Source organism: Pelophylax lessonae (assembly GCF_965119305.1).
Source record: "Pelophylax lessonae genome assembly, chromosome: 2".
NCBI classification, from domain to species: Eukaryota; Metazoa; Chordata; class Amphibia; order Anura; family Ranidae; genus Pelophylax; species Pelophylax lessonae.
The window spans coordinates 209,696,087-209,722,887 of NC_138769.1; the positions used below are offsets into that span (position 1 = coordinate 209,696,087).

At 44.0% G+C, this 26,801-nt stretch overlaps 1 protein-coding gene across 12 annotated transcripts in view; it reads right to left on the reverse strand.

Moving 5' to 3' along the window:
* CASK (calcium/calmodulin dependent serine protein kinase) overlaps positions 1-26,801 on the reverse strand; it is a 651,701-nt gene that overhangs the window by 520,055 nt on the left and 104,845 nt on the right. For all 12 annotated transcript variants that reach the window (XM_082246666.1, XM_082246669.1, XM_082246671.1 and 9 more), the window contains exon 2: positions 20,271-20,383. In XM_082246666.1, the coding sequence (XP_082102792.1) occupies positions 20,271-20,383 (113 nt within the window). The remainder of the gene's footprint in view (positions 1-20,270; positions 20,384-26,801) is intronic.

Here is a 26,801-nt window from a genome sequence, read left to right on the forward strand (position 1 = left end):
GAGTGTTAACTCCCAAACCAAGTCCACCTGCCCACCAAACACATGCTGTATTTACAAGGGGGGACTTTTAGTGTCAGACAGATACTGACCATGTATGGAGGGGCCCATATTCCAAACTGCCTCATAACGAGGAAAAAGGAAACATTTACTCACCATACCGAACCGACAGGCACCCTCTCTTCACAATACCCTCTCCACCGGGGTGGGGGGTTGTGGACCACTCTGGACGCCTCGACTCTCTGGTTCCTGGCGTCCAAGTGAGACTTTTAACTCGCAAGGTCAGTCCCTCCAATGGGACTCCATCGCGGCCGACCCAGCGCGGAGCTCTGGTCTGCACGCGCTCGTAGGCAGAAACCGGGGTGACCACTGGATCTCAACATCCAGCCCGTCGCCCGGCCCCGCATACTTACTTGAATGTGTCGCGGCCGACCAAGCGCAATGCAATGGTCTGCGCGCGCTCGTAGGCCGGCTGGGGTGACCACTAGTGTCGCCCAGTCCGGCATATTTGCTTGAAGATCTCACAGGAAAAAACACTGGAGAAAACTACCTAAAAAAATATTTTTTTCTAAAAAAATCTTGCCAGGACCAGAGATCCCAGCAAGGAACTTAGGTCCTTACTCCTGACTAGACAGAAAAAACTGATTCTCTGTAGCAGACAGGAAGAGGATATACCCTCTGGGACTGCCCCTAGGGTGGAGCCAGAACGTTTTTTCTTTCTGCCTAGTCCTACTCCTGCGGAGACAACATAACCCAGTTCTTGTGAATCAAGAAGACTACGTCTGTCAATGAGCGACAGAGAAAAGATGTTTATAGCGGCTTGCATTGCACAAAAGTTGAACCACTTCCCTCCCAGCCTATTGTCAAATGACAACTGGGCGGGACCTTTGTCATTCCGGGTGGACTTCATACGACTTTTTTCTGAAACGGGCCACGTTGCAGTGCGATCTGCCACTGCCTGTGTCCACCAGACATAGCGGCTGACTGATCAGTGTTCCGGCCCGCTGCTGGTACCATGTGATCATTGTGACCAATCACAGCAAATCACAATAATTGTAAATGAATAGCTTGCATTCATGCCATTCATTGTGTACAATTATGTTGCTAGCTGTGATTGGTCACAGCGATCACAGACAGATAGGGACAATCAGCGCCCATCTGTACCATGTGATTAGCCATGGCAGATCACAGCTAATCACAACAATATACGCAGATTTAATCAATTTGTCAGTAAAAATGGTTGTTTATACCAGTGAAATTCAGCAAAAACTGAAAGAAAACCATTCTTTAGAAATGTGTTTATTTTCCAAAAAATAGTCTACGTTCCAAAAAGGGGTCATTTGGGCGATATTTGTCTGTCCTGGCATTTTCAGGCCTCAAGAAATGAAATAGGCCATCAGTACACCAGGATTGATAATTTTTTTACATATCTATATACCATAGTTTGTGGACTATTACTTTCCTAAAGACTAAATAATGAAAACTGATTTCAGATATTTTTACCAAAGAATGGCAGCAGAATACAGTTGGCCTAAATTTATTAAGAATGATTAGTTTCAAAATTTTATAACAGAAAAGTGCCTTTTTAAATGTATTTAGCAAAAAAATCCAAATCTGCAAAGGTTTATGCAGATACTAATCATGGGCACTGTACCATTTTTCAACATTATAACTTGAGTATGCTTCAAAATGTATTTATGGGAAACAGGCCTAAGCATAGATATAAACAGGGGAAAGATGTAAATGCCTATCTTTATTGAAGAAAACCACCTTTATTTGAATAATCTAGTGACTTTCCTGGAAATGGTTTCTTCTAATTGCTTGTTTGTTGATTTTACAGCGTCATTGTGATTTGACCAATCTGTGGGATCATTCACACTAATTGCACCTCCTAATTATAAGCCGATAATGATTTTATGTAATGCCAGAAAATAGGTTTATGTTTATTACAGGTACTCAGGTGTCAACTTACGCAGCGCTTTCACATATATAGCACATGCACATCAGTCCCTAACCCTCAAGAGGCGTATAATCTAAGGTCCCTAACTCACATTCATACATACACATTCTATGTATTCTTTTCAATTAGGACAGGAGCCAATTAACCTACCAGCATGTCTTTGGAGTGTGGGAGGGAACCCATAAAAGGCACATGGAGAACATGCAAACTCCAGGCAGGTGGTGTTGTGGTTGGTAATCGAACCAGCGACCCTGGTGCCGCTAGGCAAAAGCGCTAACCACTTCATTATCAATACCTTTTATATCACATTCATAATTTGACTGCTTATTGGTCGTTGACGATTGTGCTTGACATAAAATGGACAAACTATCGTGAGGTTTAGCCAAATCTAAAGCCATGGTGCCCATCCCCTTGTCCATGGGTCCTTTGGCACTTAATATGCAGTCTTGGGGGCACTGTAAACAGTAGTCTGTGTTTTGATGCACAACTGGATTCTAGTAGTTAAATAATGTGTGTGGGGGGGGTTTCTCCATACAAGTTACTTTTTTCTACGCGGTTCATTACTTAAATGACAGATCTTGCTGGGATAAATATCAAATGTGGAAGCACCAATTTGTAAATGGGCTGTAAAGGCCAGTGCTGCATACCGCCCAGTCTCTTGACAGCCACGCCACGTGCGCCCCGCGGTCTCTGAGCAGCTCCGCAGTCTCTGGGCATCTCCACCCCGCAGTCTATGTGCAGCTCTGCCCTGCAGTCCTTGCAGTCTCTGGGCAGCTCCACCCCGCAGTCTCTGGGCAGCTCTACCCCGCACGCCTCGCAGTCTCTGGGCAGCTCCGCGTGCCTTGCAGTGCGCCTCGCAGTCTCTGGGCACTTCCGCGTGCCTTGCAGTGCGCCTCGCAGTCTCTGGGCAGCTCCGCGTGCCTTGCAGTGCGCCTCGCAGTCTCTGGGCAGCTATGCGTGCCTTGCAGTGCGCCTCGCAGTCTCTGGGCAGCTCCGCGTGCCTTGCAGTGCGCCTCGCAGTCTCTGGGCAGCTCCGCGTGCCTTGCAGTGCGCCTCGCAGTCTCTGGGCAGCTATGCGTGCCTTGCAGTGCGCCTCGCAGTCTCTGGGCAGCTCCGCGTGCCTTGCAGTGCGCCTCGCAATCTCTGGCTTAAATAAAAATGTACTCTACAAATAACTTTCTTTACAGATACTTGAAGCAATACAAAGAGATGTGTGCCTGTATGTTATAAAGTGTTAACTATGTGCATACATGAAGGCAAGCAACAACAGATAAGGAGAAAAAGGCCCCTTGATGTAGAGGCATCACAAGATGTCACTTACATCAAATGGTTTGCAGCAATAGTGATTCTCATCTTTATAAATCCAATTCCTATTACATTAACAATGACAGCCAAGCACATGGAGGTGATAGATCAGAAGGTCCTGCTGAGTAGAAAGCTTCAGCGACCAGCCATCAGTATTAGAAAGTGGCAGCTTGTAGCATTCACAATGAAAAACAATCTCCACATGTATGTTAGCAAAACTCAGCTTGTTTTCTTTGAAATATATACTGAATCCCCAGCAATTAGATGTGGGTTTTTGCATATACATGTGTACAAATACAGGCCAACTGAACTGTCAGTTTAAGACCCCGCTCACACTGGGGCGATCCGACTTGCCGGGGCGACCTCACAGGTCACGGTGCGCAGCTCGCACCGCGACCTCGGAGCAGCCGGCACGGACTTAATATCATTGAAGTCAATGCAGGTCGCTCCGGGTCACCCCAAAGAAGCTCCGGACCCTTTTTCTAAGTCGGAGCGACTTGTGTCTGCTCCTATTAGAACGGCTAACAGCTTCTCTATGGCAGGCGACCTACGGCGACCTGTCAGGCGACCAGGTCGCCTGACAGGTCGCCCCAGTGTGAATGGGGTCTAAACTGCCTAAATACATTCCAGGTGTAGCAAAACAAAAAGTGTTACAAAATGTTTGTTTCATAGAGCCACAAGCTGAGTAGAAAAGCCTTTCCCTTGACAGCACGGTGCAGAGAAGGAACCCTGATTTCTGTGTGGAGGCAGTTGTTTATCTGCAAAGGTCTAACACGCCCCTATAGTTCTGCCATCCTCAAACCTATGCTTCCTGCCGATTGGAGATCAAGGCATGAGGCGTGTCAGACCTCTGCAGAGAAACTTCACTATAAAAAAAAAAAATAATAATAATAATTTAAAAAATAAAACAGTACAAATCTGCACACCTTTTGTGTTGAATACCTGGAATGTATTTAGCAGATTGGGTTTAACTATGAGGCAGATGTAATATATGTGGCAAATGTAAATCACGTAGGTAACAATTGAGTTCACACACATTTTTTTTGTTTTTCCCCATTTATCCAGTTTGGTTGTAATGCATAATAAGAAAAGGTTCTCATCATACAATTTTCATACATAAGGCTCTATAGCAGTGATGGTGAACCTTGGCACCCCAAATGCTTTGGAACTACATTTCCCATGATGCTCATGAACTCTGAAGTGTAGTTTAGCATCATGGGAAATGTAGTTCCAAAACATCTGGGGAGCCAAGTTTCGCCATCACTGCTCTATAGGAACTGTTTGAAAGAGGAAATTATCAGTTTCCAACTGTCATTTTTACCAGTCCATGGTTTGAAACTTAAGCATTCTAGAATAAATATAACTGTCAAAACTGGATCCTTAGGGATACTGCGTTTTGAATAAATAAATCTAGAGAAAATACATTTCCAAAAAAAAAAAAAAAAAAACTTTATTAAGTATATTATCTTGTATGAAGTATGGAGTATTTAATTTAGGTTTAAAATCCATCTATTCCTTTGTCATTTTGTGCAATAAGTGAACAATGAGACTAACAATTCCATAAGCCTAATTATTTTCATTGTAATATGAAGGGTCCTTGGTGTGTCTGTCTGGAACCATTACAAAGGGTATGGTTCTGGTTTAAGCCTCCTCCATTTCTTCAGGGGAAACAGATTTTTGCTTTACCCATGGGAACAAGGAAAAAAAAAAAAAAAAAACATAAAAAAGAATCCATGTGTGAAACTCAATTTTCTTTAAAGCGTATTTTCACTTTTGCAGTCATATTAGAGCCATTAAAAATTTAAAAAAAAAAAAAAAAAAAAAAAAAAAAGGGAAAAAATCTTGCCTTATAGATGTTTTACAGGAGGGGGTATCATGGCTGACAAGGTTTTTGAGCAATGTTAATCCGGCCATACATGGTTCGAAATTTAGCCGGTTCAGCAGGAACCAAATTTTTGATCCACATTTAGGCAGGCTGATTGTACCCAAGTCGATCGATGGAGCTGGTACAACCAGCCAGTCAGATTTCTTTAACCACTTAAGCCCCGGAAGATTTTACCCCCATTCCGACCAGGGGGTATTTTGCGATTCGGCACTGCGTGACTTTAACGGACAATTGCGCGGTCATGCGACGCTGTACTTAAACAAATTTGGCGTCCTTTTTTTCCCACAAACAGAGCTTTCTTTTGGTGGTATTTGATCACCCGTGCGATTTTTTGATCATGCGCTATAAACAAAAAAAGAGCTTAAATTTTGCAAAAATAGCAATATTTTTCAGATTTTTTTATATGAAATTTCCCCCAAAAAAATGTAAAAATCAAAATTTTTTAACATTTTCGGCCAATTTGTTTTATGCTACCTATGTTTGGTAAAAAAAAAAAAAAAATCGCAAAAAGCGTATTTTGATTGGTTTGCGCAAAAGTTATCGCGTTTACTAACAAAAGGGAAAGATTTTTGTCATTTTTTTTTTTTTTTTTTTAACGCTTAATGGCGGCGATCTGCGATTTTTTTTGCGGTACTGCGACATTGGGGCGGACAGATCGGACCCTTGACTGACATTTTTGACACTTTTGGGGTTACCAGTGACATTTCTACAGTAATCAGTGCTATATATATGCACTGTACTGTAAAAATACACTGGTAGTGAAGGGGTTAACTTTATTTGGGAGGGAGGGGCTGTGTGTATCCCTAGGGGCGTGCTTTCTACTGTGATTGGCTGTGGCTTGAGCTGTAAGGACACTGATCAACGGATCTACATACTAGATCCGTGTGATCAGTGTCTTTACGGCGAGGAGAATAAAAGGTGGCTTGTTTACACAAGCTGCCTGACATTCTCCCTCTCCCCCGCCGATCGCCGAGTGACCGACGGACATCGGGTCCGCTGGTCACACGCACGGGGGGGTCCGTGACCACGCGGGAGCGCGCCTCCGGCGGCGCGCGCTCGCTCCCTAGACCCTCACAAGCTAGTGACGTAGCCCTATGTCACTTTGCCTGTGAGGGGCTGACTGCCGGCGTAGATCGGCGTTAGGCAGTCGGTAAGTGGTTAAATGCAATTACTGCTGGCCAGTATAGCCACTAGCAGTAATCATTGTGTTCTGCTGCCCAGAAGGCCCCCTGCGCCCCCACCACTGGCAGAACACATTAGTGCTGTGAGAGGCATTCCTCCATTAACACTGTGTTGATGAGGGAATAGAGCCATTTTCTTTGCTTCCACCTGTGGTGAAAAGAAAGAAAATCAAATCTATGGTCTGCCCTAAAGTGAGACTGTCCCAAGTCTGTCCTCATTAACACACAATGTAAGAAGCTTATTAGGACAGACCATGTTCGCATTTACTTTATAACCAATAATTAAGCTCTGCCTGCACATTACAATTACAGGACAGAGATAAATATGGCAACAAAGCGGTCTAACCCCCTCAAACAGAACTACCTAGGATTTTTCCTTACTGGAGGTTCCAGTAGCATAAATGAGCATATAAAAAACAAGATAAGCTGCAATTTTTTTTTTTTTTCTGGTATGTAAACGGGGGCATATCATCTCAATTTGGCTGCAAAAGTAGACATAGCTTTTTAGGTTAGTAACACAGCGATGACTTTCTTGTTCATCAGCCTGACTGTCAGGATTTAAAAGTTTTACACACACAGAACAGAATACACAAGAGAAGAATACTATTTCATTAAAATAAAATATTTCAAAAGTAAATCAGAAAAATATAAAGGCTCCCATTGCAGATTGCTTTAAAATGACAGGTGACTGCCAGTTATGTTGACCTGATTTTAATACAAGGAGTTACTATTCTGAAACAAGTATGCAGATTCTTATACCAAGACAGTAGAGATAACTAAAGGAAAGTAGACTTTTTAGTGCAGTTGTAATTTGCAAGGGGATTTTCCCTACAGCTTCACAGCCGACAAGTTTTCCTAGAAGCCGGTAACACCAAAAAGGGACAGAACCTAATGGTAATGTGAGCCCACAGCAAAATGCAGGTAGCCTTATTGTGCTGGGCATCCTTGATATCAACAGAGCCCAAAAAAATCTCCTGGGTGAGGGGAGACAAAAACTGACTCAAGAGCAGAGTAATGCCCCGTACACAGGCATCGATAGTTGGCCGTGAATTTTCGGCCAACGTCCGATCGGCCAATTTTCGGCTTGTTAGTATGATGCTTTCGACAACCGACTGCGACTTTTCGGCCGAACAAAATCTGGTGTGCATGCTATAAAATTTTTGTTGCCCGTCAACTCAACGGCCGATTTTACGTCAGTCAGTACAGATTTCGGCAGACAAAAATCTGATGAGCAAGACTGGGCATGCTCAGAGAAGAAAAAACACACACGGAAAGTAAACCAGAACATGACATCACTTCTGAAGTAGATTTTTGTTGGCCAAGAAAATTTGTGTGCAGTCTAGAGCACATTTCAAACACAACAACACTGGACAAAAGACGGCCGATCGGTCGGCCGATAATCGTTGCGTGTGTACGAGGCTTAAGTTTCCCCTGCCTTTGGCAAGGATTACTTTTTCGTTGCTAGGGTCAAAGACTTGCTAGCAGGAACCTTCATCTACCAGAGCTTCTCATTTAGTACAGAAGCAGTCATGGTATTCAGAAATTGACTCTGTGGGCGAGTAGGAGGGGACCTGCTTGTGGGTCTGAGGTATCCAGGAGGGCTGAAAACCTAACTAAAAATTCAGATCTACAGGCTAAAAACTACTCTCTGGACAAACAGCAAGATGGGGCACCCCACAACTTGCTAAGGAGGCCTCAGAAGAGGGTAATGACTCAAAATGGGGATAGCAGTTTGGACTACCAATATGGTCCATGGGAAAGAGGCTGTGCCGGCCACGTAGCTCTCCTGACCCAAGTCCTAGCTGCTTGGCTTGAGGAAAAGGGAAGCCAAATTTTAAAAGTGGCACAGCCAAACTGCTCCAGCCGACTGCAATTAAATGAGTCACCACCAGCGCATTTGAAGACATCACAGCCAGCGTAACTGAATGCTTCCATGCCAGCGCAACTGAATATTAACCCTTAAGTGACTGGAGTGACAGCACAGGAGTTCCAAAATAGTACAGAGCCCTGATTTACCACCAATGTCTGCGGATTCACTCAACCAAGGAAAATTAAGAGAACCAAAATGCATCCAGATTTGCCCTTTCCTGGTGGGCATACGCCTAAGGGGGTCTTCAGATACATGGTTCCACAGCCCTGGACCTGTATAGCATACCTGCAAGCTGAATCATTGTGTTGCATTGCCTGCCTACGTAAGGGCCAAAAGCAAGATCCAGTGCTTTAAGCAATATTACATACCAGAAAAAAAGAAGAACAAGGCGATAGGTCACAATAGAGAATGAACAGATGACAATTTATTGTAGCAACTTACATGTTAAAACAACGATCCAGAATACAGCCAATGGGACGTGAATCAGCAGTACCCGCAGTAGGACACATAGGGGATGATCAAATCCAGGGACCTACTTGACAGTCCTGTGCTGTGTGGCGGTAACTCAGTTCCAGGAGCCAGCTATTACTGTGAATGGCGTAGGCTCCCTGGATGGGCAGCCTCGCAGATGTCCGTATGCAGCGAGGCCGGCAAGGGCGATAACCCGGAACCGGAAGTAACGTGGGCGCCCATGGCAGCTGGCACCTGGAACTGAGTTACCGCCACACAGCACAGGACTGTCAAGTAGGTCCCTGGATCTGATCATCCCCTATGTGTCCTACTGCGGGTACTGCTGATTCACGTCCCATTGGCTGTATTCTGGATCGTTGTTTAATATGCAAGTTGCTACAATAAATTGTCATCTGTTCATTCTCTATTGTGACCTGGCGCCCTTGTTCTTTTTTTTCTGCTGCATGCTTGGAGGATTCCCTACCTCTTGAGGAGCTGCCTGCACAATATACGCCCTATATACCCTGATCTGGACCTTATGACCATCCTCAACAAGGAACGGTCACCATTGTGATCACCACATGACTGCAGAAGGACTTTGTTTACAGATGAGGTTTTTGTACTCTCATCATTGATTTGTTTGTATCCCATATTTGCTTTGTTTGTATCCCATATTTGCATTACCATTCCATTTATTTCATCTTTCATGGGGACGGTTTCATTGTGGAACAGCGAGCGCGGACTTACTGATTTAGGTCAGTGTTTTTGTTTACAATATTACATGCCAGTCCAGCATCTTCTTTCTGGTGGGGTCTGGGTACAATCACAAGGCTCAGCCAAAGAACCCATAATCTGGAAGCCACAAGAGAAGCTGCAGTGGCTATGTTGTAGCAAAGTAATCTTGCTAGAAGAATATCTTAGGGAAAAGGCAAAAAAAATAAAAAAAATAGAAGATAAAAAGGAGATTGCTTCTCTCAGCAGACATACGTCATCGGTTTTGTTTGGACATTAGCAAAAAAGTGGAAGGGATTATACAGGGCTATCCTGCAGCTTTTTTGCCAGTGTCCAGTCACCTGAAGGCACATTCATGGCCCAAGACTAAAGCCTCGTACACATGATCAGACTATCGGGCGATCTTTAGTCAGTTTTTTGTTGCATGCTAGTCTCATGTCGAAAGTGAAGACGTTACTTTCATATGAAAATTCCCGTACGACAGAATTCTACTTCAGAAGTGATGTCATGTGTTGAAATGTTTTTTAGATGTTCTTTCTTTCTTTGCTGAGCATGCCTAGTCTTGCTCTTACGATTTTTTTCGGACGAAAACTGTACTAGTTAACGAAAAATCGGACATTGTGTTGACATACCATAAAAACTTTATAGCCTGCACATCCAGTTTTTGTCGTCTGAAAATTCGTAATCGGCTGTCGAAAGCACTATACTAACAATCCGAAAATCGGCAGATGGTTAGTCGGACTAAATTTCACTTCCGATTTTGGTATCGTGTACGGGCCTTTAAAGCGCCTATAATATGAAAACATGTACCCACATAATGTGAAGGTTTACATTATAAAATAGTCAATAGAATACAAAGCTTTGAGGTTCTTAATCGTGCTGCACAAAACACCATTTTATCCTTCAGGATAGCAACGCCACAACTGCAGGTCACAGCTTGATTTTTTTTTTCATACAGTGTACAAATGCTATAGATATTTTCATTGGGCAATTTAGGTATAAAAATAAAAACGGTTTTCTACACATAGTGCAAGCTGCAGTATGCAGCTTAGAGTCACTAGCCTGGCACTACTCCAGCAGAGCATGCAAGCACTTTACAGTGACATGATGTCAATAGACTGCATTACAGCGGACAAATGTCATGGTTACATACTCTGAGGATGAAAAGGTAAGCAAGCCATGAATACAAATACAAAAATACTGAGAGAATTAGGCAGAATTAAATTAGTAGCTGTCAAGTATCATTAGATGGCAATTTTAGTCTTTTTTTTTTACTGGACCATCAAAGATGGTCCATTCAATATTTGTGTGTTAATGAAACTATTTGTGTACAAGAAGCTGAAATGAACTGCAAAAAGCAGAACACATTTATATACAGGTGTATCTCATAAAATTAGATCAGCATCAAAAAGTAGATTTATTTCAGTAATTCAATTCAAAAAGTGAAACTCCTATTATATATAGATGTGTTACACAAAGAGTGATATAGTTCAAGCATTTCTTTCTTTTCATTTTGATGATTATGGCTTACAGCTAGTGAAAACTCACAATTCAGTATCTCAAAAAATTTGATTTCTACATAAGACTAATAAAAGAACGTATTTTTATTACAGAAATTTTGGCTTACTCAAAAGTATGTCCATGTACAGTATAGTACGCACTAAATACTTGGTATCCTGATCATTAAACCAGGTATTGGTACTTTTGGCAATGTGGGCAGGCGCCAAGTCCTGTTGCAAAATGATATCTACATAAAGATGGTCATCAGCAGATGGAAGCATGAATCGCTCTACAATTTCCTGGTAGAGGGATGTGCTGACTTAACAACACAGTGGACCTACACCAGCAGATGACATGGCTTCCCAAATCATTACTGACTGGAAACTTCACACTGGACCTCATACATCTTGGATTCTGTGTCTCCCCACTCTTCCTCCAGACCATGGGACCTTGATTTCTAAATGAAAATGCAAAATTTTCCAGTGTCTGATGATTTGGGGAGCCATGCCACCTGCTGGTGTTGGTCCACTGTGTTTTATCAAGTCCAAAGTCAGCACAGCCCTCTACCAGGAAATTATAGAGAACTTCATGCTTCCCTCTGCTGACCAGCTTTATAGAGATGTTGATTTCATTTTCCAGCACGACTTGGCACCTGCGGACACTGCCAAAAGTACTAATATCAGGTTTATAGAATAAGGTATCACTGTGCTTGATTGGCCAGCAAACTCGCCTGACCTAAACCCCATAGAGAATCTGTGGGGTATTGTCAGGAAGAAGATGAGACACCAGACCCAACAATAAAGACAAGCTGAAGGCCACTATCAAAGCAACCTGGGCTTCCATAACACCTCAGCAGTGCCATTGATGCAGTAATTAATGCAAAAGGAGCCCCGACCAAGTATTAAGTGCATATTATATACTGTACATGGACATATCGTTTCAGTAAGCCAACATTTCTGTATAACAAATATATATATACATTTTTTTTTTTTGTCTTCTGTAATATTCTAATTTTATGAGATACTGAATTTGGGGTTTTCACTAGCTGTAAGCCATGATCATCAAATTTAAAAGAAAGAAATGCTTGAAATGTATCACTCTGTGTGTAATGCGTCTATATAAAACATAAGTTCTTGAAAGAAATTAACTTTTTGGATGATATTCCAATTTTATGAGATGCACCTGCATTTTGTAAAGGGGGAAGCTCTGCAGAATAAAAAGATGACACTTGTAACTTTATGTACAAAATAGAAGATGAGGCACTATAGAGTATATAGACACCAATGTGTCAAGCCTCAAAACTACATGTGCCTGAAAAACGGCAAAAAATGATGGCACTCAAAAGTATCTATAGCCAATGCTTTAAACGTTTTTACAGCTAATTTGTTTAGATTAAATTGTAAATGAGGGATCCAGCATTATTGCTCTCATTTGGAGATTAACAGCAATATAGAAAGTAGAGATCGACCGATTATCGGCAAAGCAGATATATCAAGGGCCGATATGCACTTTCCCCGATATATCGGAATCGGCCCCGGAGGTTACCGATATTTCGGGAAAGTGCTTGTCCTGGAAAGATCGGCTGTCTTGTAATGACAACTGATGTGGCTGAGAAGCCGATCGGCTGTCATCACAAGGCGCGGGAGGAGACCCGGGCAACCAGCCTGCAGGACCACCGAAGACCCGATCAAAGCCGCATTCGGCTCTGATCGGGTCTCCATGCAAAAAACCCCGAAGTGATGTCATGAGCGACATCACTTCCTGGTACTATCTGGCGCCAGATTAAAAAAAATTACAGCATTCAAAAACAGCCAAACTTGGCGTTTTGAATGTTTTTAAGTGCAGAGGAGGGGTTTGGGGTCTTTTAGACCCCCAGATCCCTCCACAAGAGTACCTGTAAAGTGTAAAAAGAAAAACTTTAAATGTACAAAAATATCGTCCCATACCAATATACATTGGCCAAAATATTGATATCGGCAATGAAAAACCGATATCGGTTGATCACTAATAGAAAGCATGACAAAAAGCACTCATTTTATTTTGCAGGCGTGCAAGGTGATGGAGTAGTTTGTCCCTTTGAGAAGGTCCCGATTAGATGCATCGCATCAGTTAAATGGGGTCGTGACATCACCCCCGATGGGCGGATCTCACCACAAGCTCTTGAACATTGCCTGACAGTGACAGGAACAGTTCTATGCTATACAAGGCTGATGTACACAATTTATGAAGTGGATTCTTTTATACTTTTGATAAAATGTTTGATGTACTAGGGATTACCAAACTACGGCCCTGCAGCTGTTGCAGAACTACACATCCCATGAGGCATTGTAAAACTCTGACATTCACAGACATGACTAGGCATGATGGGAATTGTAGTTCCTGAACTGCAGGGCCGTAGCTTGGGAATCCCTGTACTACACTACAAGCACTCTTTTTAGCAGCATTAATCTTTTTGCAGTGCAGCAAGGAAGCTGTTCCTTTGCTGGGTGCTGTAGGCACATTTGAAAACAGAAAGCATGGAGGAGACAAATATTCTCAGCTTGCAGCCTCTAGACACAAAGTTTGACAAACGTTTGACACATTTTGGGGCCATACAGCTGCAAAGGCTGCCAGACGTCCCCACCCCTTCACTGGGAAGTGGATTTGGCACCCGAAGCCTGCTTTGGTATTGCAGCCCTCAGTCACTTCTTCTAAAGGTAGAAGTGTGCCCTTTCTGCTTATACTCATCTGGATAAAAACATCCAAGATATTACTAACGTAGGCTCCCACCCTCAGAAGGTATGCATTCTGGTTGCTTAATGCAAGGCAGTTCAGCTGACCAGCATTTAAGCCACAGCACTCACCTCATGTGAGCCAATGTGCAGACCCAGGCTACAGAGTTTGCAAAATAAGTCTCCTAACCAATAAACTTATAAAAAGGTAACACTTCAAGAAAGAGCTCCTAGTGCTGTTTAGTGGAAAATCCCCGTAAATGGATAGAATCACTTTGAGGTCCCCCCCAGGCCACCAGAACAAGTGTACCCATCAAGAAATTTCACCTCTTGCTTTTCTGGAGACAACCCCAAATCTGTGGTTTTCATTTACTTCTACATTAAATGATAATGATAAGCAAGACAAAGGGGGTGAATCTCCCTAATGAGGGCACCGAAAGCAATAAAAAAAAAAAAATATGACAGGGGTTCTAATCCATCTCCATTCTATCAAAAATTAAAGAAAATATTTTGCCTTTAGTTATATTTGGTTACAATTTAGGTCCCTTGTACTGATTTTTTTTATTATAATTTTGGCTGCACTTAGGCTTTAAAAGGTGTGAAAGCCACGTACCAAAAGGAGCAGCACAAGTCGCCAGGGGTTGGGCTGCATTGTGGGAGCATATGGATAGGAGGAGAGAGCAAAGTTACAGAGCGATGAGGTCATCAGTGTGCAGCTTCCAATTTTCACAAGAAAGCAGATCTCTAAGTGCTAATGAACTGCAACAGAGAAAAATCAGGCCACCTGCTCTGCCAGAAAAAAAATTAGATTTTTGACTTACCGTAAAATCCATTTCTCTGATGTTCATTGATGGACACAGCTCCTGGTATTCATAACCATTGGGTTATACTTCCCCTACAGGCAGAAAAATTCTGGCAACACCCATGGGCAGTCCCATGGGGTAGACTCCCTCTCTCTGCTATAGCCACTCAGTTTTGTAACAAGCAGTGTCAGAAGAATAACTCCACAGAGGGTTGGGTGCTGTTTCCATCAATGAACATCAGAGAAATGGATTTTACAGTAAGTCAAAAATCCAATTTTCTCTTTCCTTCATTGACGGATACAGCTCCTGGTATTTATAACCATTGGGATGTCCCAAAGCAGTGTTAAACAAAAGGGGCAGGAACAGCCAAAAAATTCCCCAAGGCAAAAGCCTCAACGACAGTGGTCCTAAACTCCGGTCCTCAGGACCCCCTAAAAGGCCAGATTTTAAGTACTACCTTTGGGAGATGCAGACTAGAATACTGCAATCACTGAGCAGCAAATGAGATCACCTGTGATGTAATTTTGTTATCTTGCAAACCTGGCCTGTTGGTGGGTCCCAAGGACCGAAGTGGAGAACCACTGCTCTAAGTGGATCAGGTACTCTTGAACAGCAGCCTGTAAAACCTTGCACCCAAAAGGATGCATCCGCACATGCCAACACATCCACTTTTTTATAAAACGTTGTAAAAGTCTGCACAGACAACCATGTGGCTGCCTTTCAAACCTGTGTCACCGATGCCAAATGATGGAAGGAAGGCCCAGGAGGCACCAAGCACCCTAGTAGAGTGCGCCTTGACAGGGAAAGGAGAAACCCGACCCCTGATGGTATAGGCCTGAACCAACGTCTGTCTGATCCATCTGAAAATGGTCGTAAAGGAAGCGAACAACCCTTTTTGAGGTCCATCCGTGAGCACAAATAAAAAGAGTCCGATTTGCTGAAAGACTCCGTAGCTGCCAAGTACACCCCAATTGCTCGGACCACATCCAAAGGCATGAAAGGCAATATCCTTCGGATGTTTAGGCCTGGGACACAGTGAAGGCAACACAATGTCTTCATTCAAACGAAAGTCAGGGACGATGGACAGGGGTGAAGAACCACCTTATCCCTGTGAATCACCAGGTAAGGTGGACAGGATAAACGCTGCCAGTTCCAAAACCTTGCACGCAGAAGTGACAGCCACTAAAAAGGCCACCTTCTGGGACAATGCAAGCAGGGGAATCTCCCGAATATTTTCAAAAGGCTTCTGCAGAGCTGAAAGCACCAAATTGGGATACCAAGGCGGCAACGGAGCCTGCACTGGGAGGAACAAAATGTCAGACACCCTGAAGAAAGGAAAGCAGCAGGGAGTGTGTGGCCAAAGGTTGTTGGAAGAAGACCGCCAAAGCAGACACCTGGCCCTTGATGGTACTCAAGCCCAATTTCTTTTCAATAAAACAGAAAGGAAGGTTAAGATCCAAGCCACCGAGGAGGAACCCCAAGAGACTCACACCATGCAATGCATGTCTTGCATGTACTATGGTAGATCTTCCTAGAAGTAGATTTCCTAGCTTTCAACAGAGTAGGAATCACGGACTCCGAAAAAGCCCCATCTTTCAGCACCTGGCATTCAACGGCCAAGCTGCCAAAGCCAGCGACTGTACAGCAGAATGGAAGATCTGTCCTTGGGACAGAAGATCCTCCCTGAGAGGAAGCTTCCAAGGAACGTCGGCGACTAGCCGCACCAGATTGGTGTACCAAGACCAGCGAGGCCAGTCTGGAACCATTAAGATGACCGGAATCCCTTCTGCCTTGATCCTGCATAGAAGTCTGGGCAGAAGCTTGAGAGGAGGGAAGGCATAAATCAGATGATACTGACTCCCACGGAGGCACCAGCGCATCTGTGCTCTGGCGTCCGGCAGAGGATTTCGACTGGGCCAGAAACCTCTGCACCTTTCTGTTGAGCCGAGACGCCAACCAGGAACTCCTCATTCCCCAACTCAGCCAGATCAAAATTCCAGAGTCTTGTCCCATTTGGTCAGTATCTTCCTTTGCGGGGACCTCGTTTGGAACTGTGCAAATGGAACTGCCTCAAAAAGTAGAACGACCATCAATTGGACAGCAGGAGGCGACAGGGAAAGGAGAAACCTGACCCCAGATGGTATAGGCCTGAACCAACGTCTGTCTGATCCATCTGAAAATGGTCGTAAAGGAAGAGGACAACCCTTTTTTGAGGTCCATCCGTGAGCACAAATAAAAAGAGTCTGATTTGCTGAAAGACTCCGTAGCTGCCAGGTATACCCCAATTGCTCGGACCACATCCAAAGGCATGAAAGGCAATATCCTTCGGATGTTTAGGCCTGGGACACAGGGAAGGCAACACAATGTCTTCATTCAAACGAAAGTCAGGGACGATGGACAGGGGCGAAGAACCACCTTATCCCTGTGAATCACTAGGTAAGGTGGACAGGATAACGCCGCCAGATCCAAAACCCTGCACGCAGAAGTGACAGCCACTAAAAAGGCCACCTTCTGGGACAATGTAAAAAGGGGAATCTCCCAAATATTTTCAAAAGGAGGCTTCTGCAGAGCTGAAAGCACCAAATTAGGATGCCAAGGCGGCAACGGAGCATGCACTGGAGGAACAAAATGTCAGACACCCTGAAGAAAGGTTCGCAGCAGGGAGTGCGTGGCCAAAGGTCATTGGAAGAAGACCGCCAAAGCAGACACCTGGCCCTTGATGGTACTCAAGGCCAATTTCTTTTCAACAAAACCGAAAGGAAGGTTAAGATCCAAGCCACCGAGAAGGAGCGAGGAAGAACCCCAAGAGACTTACACCATGCAATGCATGTCTTGCATGTACTATGGTAGATCCTAGAAGTAGATTTCCTAGCTTTCAAGATAGTAGGAATCACGGACTTCTGCCTTGATACTGCGTAGAAGTCTGGTCAGAAGCTTGAGGAGGAGGGAAGGTGTAAATCAGATGATACTGTCCCCCACGGAGGCACCAGCGCATCTGTGCTGTGGCGTCCGGCAGAGGATCTCTTGACTGAGCCACAAACCTCTGCACCTTTCTGTTGAGCCGAGACGCCAACAGATCCACCTCGGGGGTGCCCCACCAGAGACCTAGCTGCTGAAACACCTCCGGATGAAGGGACCTCTCCCCGTGGTTCAACCCCTGCCGACAGAGGTAATCCGCCTGCCAGTTTTCCATCCTGGGAATGCGTACGGCGGAGTAGGGCTGGAACGAACCGTTCTGCCCCCCTTACAGAGCCAGCTACCTCAACACTTCTTGTGCCCCCTTGGTGATTGACATAAGCCATGGCCGTGGCATTTTCTGATTGAATGCGCACTGGACAACCCTGAAGAATATCTGTCCAATGATCTAGGCAGTCTGCTCAGAGTTCCAAGACAATGATCGGTAGTCTGGATTCTTCTAGCGTCCAGATTTCCTGAGCAGAATGCTTGCAGAGGACGCCTCCCCTGCTGGACAGGCTGGCATCCGTGGTGACCACTGTCCAACACAGAGGAAGGATTTTCCCAGCCAAAGCACCAGAGAACGAAGCCACCATATCAAGAACTCCTCATTCCCTGACTCAGCTAGATCAAAATTCCAAAGTCTTGTCCCATTTGGTCAGTACCTTCCTTTGCGGGGACCTCGTTTGGAACTGTGCAAATGGCCCAGCACCCACATGCAAGTCCGAAGGAACGACCATCTATTGGACAGCAGGAGGCGAATTTCAGCCTGCAATTTTTGGAGATTGTCCAGAGAAAAGAGCACTCTGGCTAAGGCAGAGTCCAGAGTCAGGCCCAGATTAGTCCAGCTTCGAGGACGGAACCAGAGCAGACTTCTGAAGGTTCAGAATCCAACCGAACTCCCACAGAGTTGGTATTATGATCTCCAGGTTATCCACCAGAGCAGACAGACTCCGCTCGCAAAAGGAGATCGTCCAAGTAGCCCAGTACCCTGATCCCCCATTGGTGTAGCAAGGCTAGCACCAGGGCTAACACTTTGTAAAGACCCGAGGAGCAGAAGCAAGACCAAAAGGTAACGCTACAAACTCATAATGCTCCTCTCCCAAAGCACAGCCGAGAAAATGCTGGCACATATTGGAATGTGAAGGTAGGCATCCTACATATCGATATAGGCGAGGAAATCCCCCCGACGAAGGGATGCCACCATCGTACGAATGAACTCCATTCTGAACTTCTGTACCCGCACAAACCAGTTTAGCGCCTTGAGGTTCAGGATTGGACGCACTTTGCCTTCCTTCCTGGGGACTGTGAACAGGTTTGAGAAAAAAACCCTGAAAACGTTCCGAAGTCGGAACCGGGACAATCACCCCTTGAACCGACCCAAACTGGCCCTGTAAGCAGTCTGGGGACAGGCGCAAGTCGGAAAGAAAAAACCTTGCCGGGGGACAAAAGCGAAACTCGATCTTGCAGCCGGACCGAATTACTTTGTGGACCCACTTGTCTTGCACTAGGGAAGTCCACAGGTTCGGAAACCAGCAAGGACGTCCCCCCACCCCCCATACGGGTGAGGGCGCACCTTCATGGTGAAGGAGACTTGTCCAAGGGTCTGGAAAAGCACAATCTTATCTTGCCAGACCAGGTTCATTTGGAAGCCCTAAAAGGCTTCAAGCCCTTGTCAGTCGAACCTGAGGGACGAAAAAACTTTGTATGAGCTGAGAAGGAGGGCCCATGTCTCCTACGAGGTTTCTTGCCCTTAGTAGCCTGCGGAAGAAAAGTACTCTTCCCTTCCCGTGAGACCTTTAATGATGTCTTGTCTTCCAGAGTAGCTTCAAACAGGCGATCTCCTTGGAAAGGAAGAACAGTCAAAGCCTTTTTTGAAGTCTGATCCGCAGACCAACACTTGAGCGAAGAGACACATCAAAAGACCACCGCCAAAACAAGAGGCAAGCCATCAGGGGAGGCGCATCCAAAGAGGCATCACAGATAAACTGCAGCCCCTGGACCAGCTGGTCTGCCAGCTTGGCAAAGGCAGGGGGAGCTGTTCCCCCTCCAGTTCACAACGTAAGAGCTTAGCCCACTTGGTTTAGAGTTTGCGGCACTAGGGCAATGGTGAATACCGGCCTCGTTGCTGAACCAGCCAGAGAGTACAGATGAGGCAGGGGAAGGCGGCGCTTTATGCCAGCCCGTCACCCAAAAGCCACCGCCACCTAGGACACAAGAGACTCCAGGACTGCATTTAACTAACCTCCTCTGTGCAGTTGATTTTTCACAGGGCAGCCTGGATCCTCTTCTTCTCAGGTCCCTCTTTGCTGCTCCTGGCCCCTCCATCCTATCAAGTGCCCCCAAGGGAAGCAGTTTGCTATAGGGGCACCTGAGTCGACTTGCAGCTCCATGTACCCATTCAGAAAGGGAGCTGCCATTCGGCCCCACCCACTCCCTCTCCTGATTGGCTGACTTTTATTGACAGCTGCAGGGGCCAATGGCACGCTGCTGTGTCTCAGACAATCAGGAGGGAGCGTCCCCGGCGGCCAAGGGACTGGTGGACATCGCTGGAAAGAGAAGAACCTCAGGTAAGTATTAGGGGGTGCTGGGGGGCAGCTACACCCAGAAGGTTTATCTTAATGCAAAGAATGCATTAGGATAAAAAACCTGACTGTACAACTCCTTTAACCAGTAATATGACCAGCTCATATTACAGAACTATTGTATATAAACAATCTTTAGGATCTAGGATGTCAAGATGACCTTGTTTGTCTCAATGTCACCTGTCAGACTCAACAGGAAATTAGAAAACCAGGTCAAACCTTTAAAACTGTAAAAAAAGAAAGCTGAACAGTAAATAACTGGCTGATCTTCCTGTCACAAGTGCAGTTATTAGATTGCATGGCTAACAGGTTGCACCTATAATTTAAAATCATTACCTTCTGTGCTTAATCCAGGGCTTGATGTAAACTTTGCCACATCGACTATTTTCACAGCAAACTGCTGTCCAGTTTCTCGGTTTATACATCTTCGGACAACACTGAATGGACCCCTGTACACAAAGAAAACAAAAAAAAGGTGTTAAAAAAAAAAGGAGCAAGAGCTTATTTAAACACACACACACACACACACACACACACTGCCCTCTGAAAGGTGATCCGCATTTTTTAGGAGGGTCTTTGACAAGCATGAGGAGGTCTTATGGTGCTTCCTCATTGCCCAATTTACCCCTGTGAATGCCGCACTACCGCGCCCCAATTGCATACTTGTGGTTGGGGGAGATAGCTGCGACCCCATGGGGTTGCGTTGGTCATGTTTGGTGGAGTTAATGCCTGCCAAAAAAGACACGTGGTTTCGTTTTTGCCGCAAAGCATAACATTACGGTCGCAGCATGTGTACAGCTGTGAGCAGCTGGATGCCAGTGTTTAGGCGGGAGGTAAAACCACGGGCCAACCCGGTTTTACCACCTCCTGCTCGCTTCTGTGAAACAAAGCCTTATATTCTTTACATCTAAAAGCTATGCATTTTATAAGGAAAACAATGGATAGGATATATTTTCCTAACACAAATAACACAGCAAAAGCAAATTAGAACATCATTTATGGATAAAACTGCCACTTCAGGAAATTGAATAGATTCGAATTGTTCCTTTATGAAGCAGGTTAAAATGAGTAATACTTCCTGAATAGTAGAAGCTGAGGTTATTAAAACATTTAACAGTATTATTATGCTTAAAAGCAAGCAGATGTAGCAAAGAAATTCTCCCATATGCAAAAATCATACTCCTATTTATTTGGATAAAAAACATGCATGTCAGTTTTATTCTACATTTTTTCCTTGAAACGGGTATTAAATAAACATCATAAATTATTCAAATTGAGACTATAAAACACATATGAATGGATTAGCTAAGAATTAGGAGCATATTCATGCAAATTAGATTGTGATTTATTTATTAGGCAATCAAATATTTTCTGGATTTGGCAACCCCATCTGCACGTCTACGATATCTTGTTCATACATTTTTACTGCGCTACAGCATTTTTGCCTTTTTTTATTTTTTACTTCATATATCATAACATCTGATCACAGACGATTTTAATGGGCTCACAGCTAATTCTAACTGCTAGAATGTACAATTTATAAAAAAAAATAACATTGTTCCTATTTAAAAATGGTTATGATTGGCCATAAACAAGGAGGTGTTTAAACAAAGAACAATTGGAGGTGGGGGGGGGGGGGGGGTAACAAAACTGGAGCAGCAGTACATGGAAATCACAAAATACTTCCTGTCTTAGGCTCCATTCACACCTGAGCGGATCGTTTTCAGGTGTTTTTTTGGGGCTTTTTTCAGGCGTTTGGAGGCATGCATTGAAATCTAACAAAAACGCTGATAATCTCATATTTTGAGCTTCAGGCATTTTGCTTCAGACGACAACGCTCAGATGTGAACAGGTGCCATTGAAATGAATACGATTTTGCTTGTTGGGTGTTTTGAGACTTCAGAGGAGTGTTTTACGAGCTGTAAAAAAATGCTCAGGTGTGAACAGGGCCTAAGGCTGGCCATAAATGGAACAAAATTCAGAGATTTGATCCATCTATGGGCAGGCTGGTTGTACTGAAGTTGATCTATCGATCGGCTTCAGTACAACCAGTTTTTATTTTCTTTTTTCTTGCGTGATCACTGCATTCTGACAGCAGGAAAACCTCCTTTCCCTGACAATGACAGTTGTGAAGAAACATACTGAGCAGAGCTTGTATCCTGTGACATTGCGCATGCCGGTGGAAGTTCCGGCAGCACCATATTTGATGCTGTTAATGCGGTTTACTTATTCCTTACATGTGAATGCAAGAGCAAAATGTATTGTATTTGTTTTTTTTACGGGTTGCACTAGGAGGAGTTGAGTGCCAGTTCACACTCTTGCGGCTGCGGCGATCGCATGTAATATCGGAGCGCACTGCTCCTTCATTACATGCGATCGGCTGTGTGGTGCGAATTCAGCCATACACTTTGTATGGCTAAATTCGCACTGCGCCCGCACAAAAGTCGCACATGACCCTTTTTTTCAGCCGCATCAGGATCGGATTGCACAGTGGTTCACACTTGTGTGATCCGATCATGTGCGAACTGTCAGATCTCACTGCGATATGCGATCAAACTGGGGGTGTCGTTAACATTTCATTGACACCCCCAGCGTATCGCATATGGCAGTGTGAACTGCCAAGGGTGCGTTTGCGATGCGGGAACAGGCTGCGAATTCGCAGTCTTCCCGCATTGCATAAGTGTGACCCGGCACTCACTCGTAAAATATTTACCCCATTAGATGTGTATAAGAAGCAATACAGGAAGCATTGTAGTGGAGCCATAAAGTGAAAGGGAAGTCGGCATAGAAGCCTGACAGATTGGAGTCGCATCCTTTGGTGTATGCCTGTGTGCCACCTGAGTTCATATGATCTTATTTATTTGAGATTCTATTTTTCTGGCAATGCCTAATACACAGGTTTTTTGTGTAAAAAACAGAGGAGCTGGGGATGATGTCGCTGTACTAACAATGTATTTTAGTACAGTGATCTCCCCACTGAGCTATTGTGTTCTGACAGGGGGACTGCTCCTGCCAGGACACACCAATCAGTGCTCACACAGCCATTAGTTGTGAGTGCTGACCAGATGCCTATTGGCAGATGCTTTCCAGTCATGCCCCCTCTACCGAAGCCGGACAGGCTGCTGTACACAAAACGAATATAGGCCGGTTTCTGTTGAACCAGCCGAAACCAGACAATATTCAGTCCGCGTGTACCAGGCATAAGCAGGGTGTGAACTCCGGTGGCATTAATATTCTTAGAACACCGACTCCTTTTGGGATTTTCTCTTGGCTGTAATCATTTGGAATAAATGTAAATATTGCACTTTCAGAATTCTATTTCACTTTGGTGGACTTTATTGAATTTATCTGTTATTCTTTAGACTTTGTGACAATTTTTAAAGTGATAGTGCACCTGATTGGGGTCAGAAAACAATAGCGCAAAGCGAGAGATTCCCCCCTCATTAACACTGACTGTTGCAAAATCTATGTCTTGCTTTAGGTTGTCTGCACTCTGGGTGGAGGAACAACAGGGACAACTTTGGGCAATATTGTTCTAAGGATGATGTTAGATGAACCAACAAATAAAGTGGTTCTAAAGCCTTAGGCCCCTTTCACACACGCGGACCGTTCAGATCCGCCTGTCAGTTTTTCAGGCAGATCTGAACGGATGCCCCATGCATCTCTATGGGGCATCGGATGTCAACGGAGACATGTCCAATCTGATCCGGTCCATGAAATCCGAACGGATGGAAACCCTATTTTCCATCCGTCTGGTGGATCGGATGAGAACGGACAGGTGGCCCGTTCTCATCCGATTCCCTCAGAGGACAGCAGAGATCTGACACCTCCGTCTCAGCACAGAGAGCGGAAGAGGATGATCTGTGCACCGCGACTTGGGCGCGACTTGCAGGGACTTCACATAATGGAAGTCTATGCAAGTCGCCCCGAAGTAGTACAGGACCCTTTTTCTAAGTCGGAGCGACTTGTGTCGCTCCTATTAGAACGGGTCCTGTGCTAATCAATGGCGAGCGACCAAGCGCGACTTGTCAGGCTGACAAGTCGCCTGACAAGTCGCGCTAGTCTGAATGGACTCTTAGAACCACTTTCAAGTTGAACTCCAGCAAACACATTTTAAGCAATTACAGAAACCGTTCATCCCCTTTTGAAACAAAGGTCTGCTTGGCAACATATTACACCCAAAATACTGATGTAACCTTAGATTGTAGGTCCCTTGAGGGCAGGGACTGCTGTGAATGTACAATATACTGTACACATAAAGCGCTGCTATACAAGTACCTGTAATAAATAACAGGATACTAAAGAAGTAGTTAGCCTTCAAGGAGCTTGGACAAGCTTGATTTCAAAGTACTCATTTAGAATGAAGATTATGTCCAAAGATCTACTGGCATATCAATTTTTAAAGTGAAACTCTACCCACTCTGCATGAGGGCAGTAGGTGATCTCTCAATTACAGATTATAAACTGTATAAAAACAAACCTTGCCTTGTGAACACATCTAAGCATAAAGAAAGACACTGCACTCGGTGGGGGGGAATGGAGTCATGCAGAGGCCAGGAAATAGTATGTGAGCTGAAGTCAGATGTTCTAGGATTACACTACAAGCAACATTTATTCTGCATTTCATGTTTCTTGAAAACACTTCTACAAACTACAGTGAAATTCTTGAGGAAAAAAAAAAATCAGTAAAAACCATTTTCTTTTCTGCCAGGAAAAATGGGGACTAATTTTGACACAATAGCAAGTAAAATCCATATACAGTATACAATCTACATATATAGTACAGCTAGCAGAAAATCTCACCACCTCCATACTGCCAAATTACAAAGAAAAGGTCAGGGAAGTGGGTGTATGTTTCTCAAGTGCCCCCCACATCAATCGCTGTCATCTCAGCTGTCAGTGCAAAAAAGTTTAGATCAGGCATGATGTACAGAGCCAATTAGAAGGGTTCTGTACTTTGTGATGGCTATAAACCAAATCACAAGTGTAAACATCAGTAGCATTTATTCCATTCACACAAAAGGACTGGCTAAATGTTTGTAAACTCAGACAGGAAGGATGATCAGCAGAACAATTGTAAAGTAAAGTGCTAATGACCAAATGATTATGGCAGGGCTCGACAAACCCCGGGCGCCAGGTCGCAATTGCGACTAGAATTAGCGACCTGGCGCCTGGGGTGCCCTGCAGGAGGTGTCCTGTCCCTTTTGCGCCCCCACCTCCTCCCCAAGTGCACAGACTTCCGCGCCGTCCGAAAATTGAGGCCCCGGCTTTTCGGCCTTCTTTTGTGAGATGAGAGGCTGGGAAACTGGCGCCCTCTTGTGGTGGCCGGAAGTAATGACTGTTTCCACTGCCTGTCAATGCATTCCCATCGCCTTCCTAAGAGGAGATGAGAGGGAAGTTTTTGCAGGCTTCATCTCCCTGTCCAGTTACCTTTGCTTAAAAAGGTAAGTGGATAGGGAGTGTGGTTATTAATTTTTTTAAATTAAAAAAAAAAAAAAATTTTTTTTTACTTTAATTATTAAAAAAAATAAAAAAAATTCTCTTTTTTTTCAATTCTTATTAAAAAAAATTATATTTTTATTATATATATATATATATATAATATAAAATCTATCTTTTTTTTTTCCTCATCGCCATTCCACAGCCACAACCGATGGCCCCTTTCACACGGGCTGTCTGATCAGGGCCGCCTGTAAGTTTTTCAGGCAGACCTGATCGGACCTTCATTCTCCTCTATGTAGCGGTAATCTGCCGCCATCTGATCCTGTCTGCCAAAAACAGACGGATGGTGGGTCTATTTTCTATCCACCCCGTGGATCGGATCAGATGGCATCGGATGAAAAGAGACAGACAGTCTGTTTCCATCCAATTGCGCTATAGAGGAGAGTGGGGTTCTAGTCGTATTCATGTGTAAATTTAGTATACGTCTTATTAAATAAAGCTTGGTTGTTAGTTTAAAAAAAAAAAAAAAAAAAAACTGGCTCCTAACTTTTTTAGCTGGCTCCTAGATTTCAGGCAAATTTGTCAAGCACTGGATTATGGGATTAATTTTTTTTTTTTTTTTTTTTTTCTAAGGTGGCTGGGAAGTGTGTCACAATATTAGGGCAATGGTGGTATTTTTCATTGGAGTGCCCTAAAATAAACGTAAGTTATTTTTTACTCCAAATTTGTGCTTGATAAACTATTTTCTTCTAGTAAAATATAAAAGATGAGGTTGCACAGAGTACCGTAAATAGACACCCAGCATGGCAAGCCCCTAACACTGCACACTCCCGGGAAATGACAATGAAGTTGGGTATGCAACATTTTTCATAGTTGATGCTTTAAAGGCTATGTTCGCATTTTCCAGAAATTAGACCTTGCAATCAAGGGGCCCCAGTAGATCAAAATTTGTGCAGCTTTGTAAAAGGATCATTAATTAAATTATTTTACCTGTAGGCCATTTGGGTCTACTCAGAAGCATGGCTGCAACCCCCATGTCCAAGCAGTCATCCAGGCTGCACAAATTTCCAGGAATTTCCTAGTTTTATGGCTTCATATAAACGTCAGCGCCATCTAGTGGCCAATTTTCTTTTTTTTTTTCCTCAAATACCTAATTTAGAAAATATACCACATTTTAGCCACTAGATGGAGCCAATGATCAAAGGAGGTCATAGATTTAGAAAAACCATAGGTAAAATGTGTACAGCCTGGACAAATACTTTTTATTTAAACCTTTTATTTACAATTCACAGTTTAGAAAAATACTTGAATCAACAACAGATTAATTTAAAAAAGTCCAAAGCACTCCGCACCAAACCGATGATTAGGATTTCTACTTAAAGTCCACAGCCATGCAATAAACCTTATGAGTTTTCATGAAGGAAA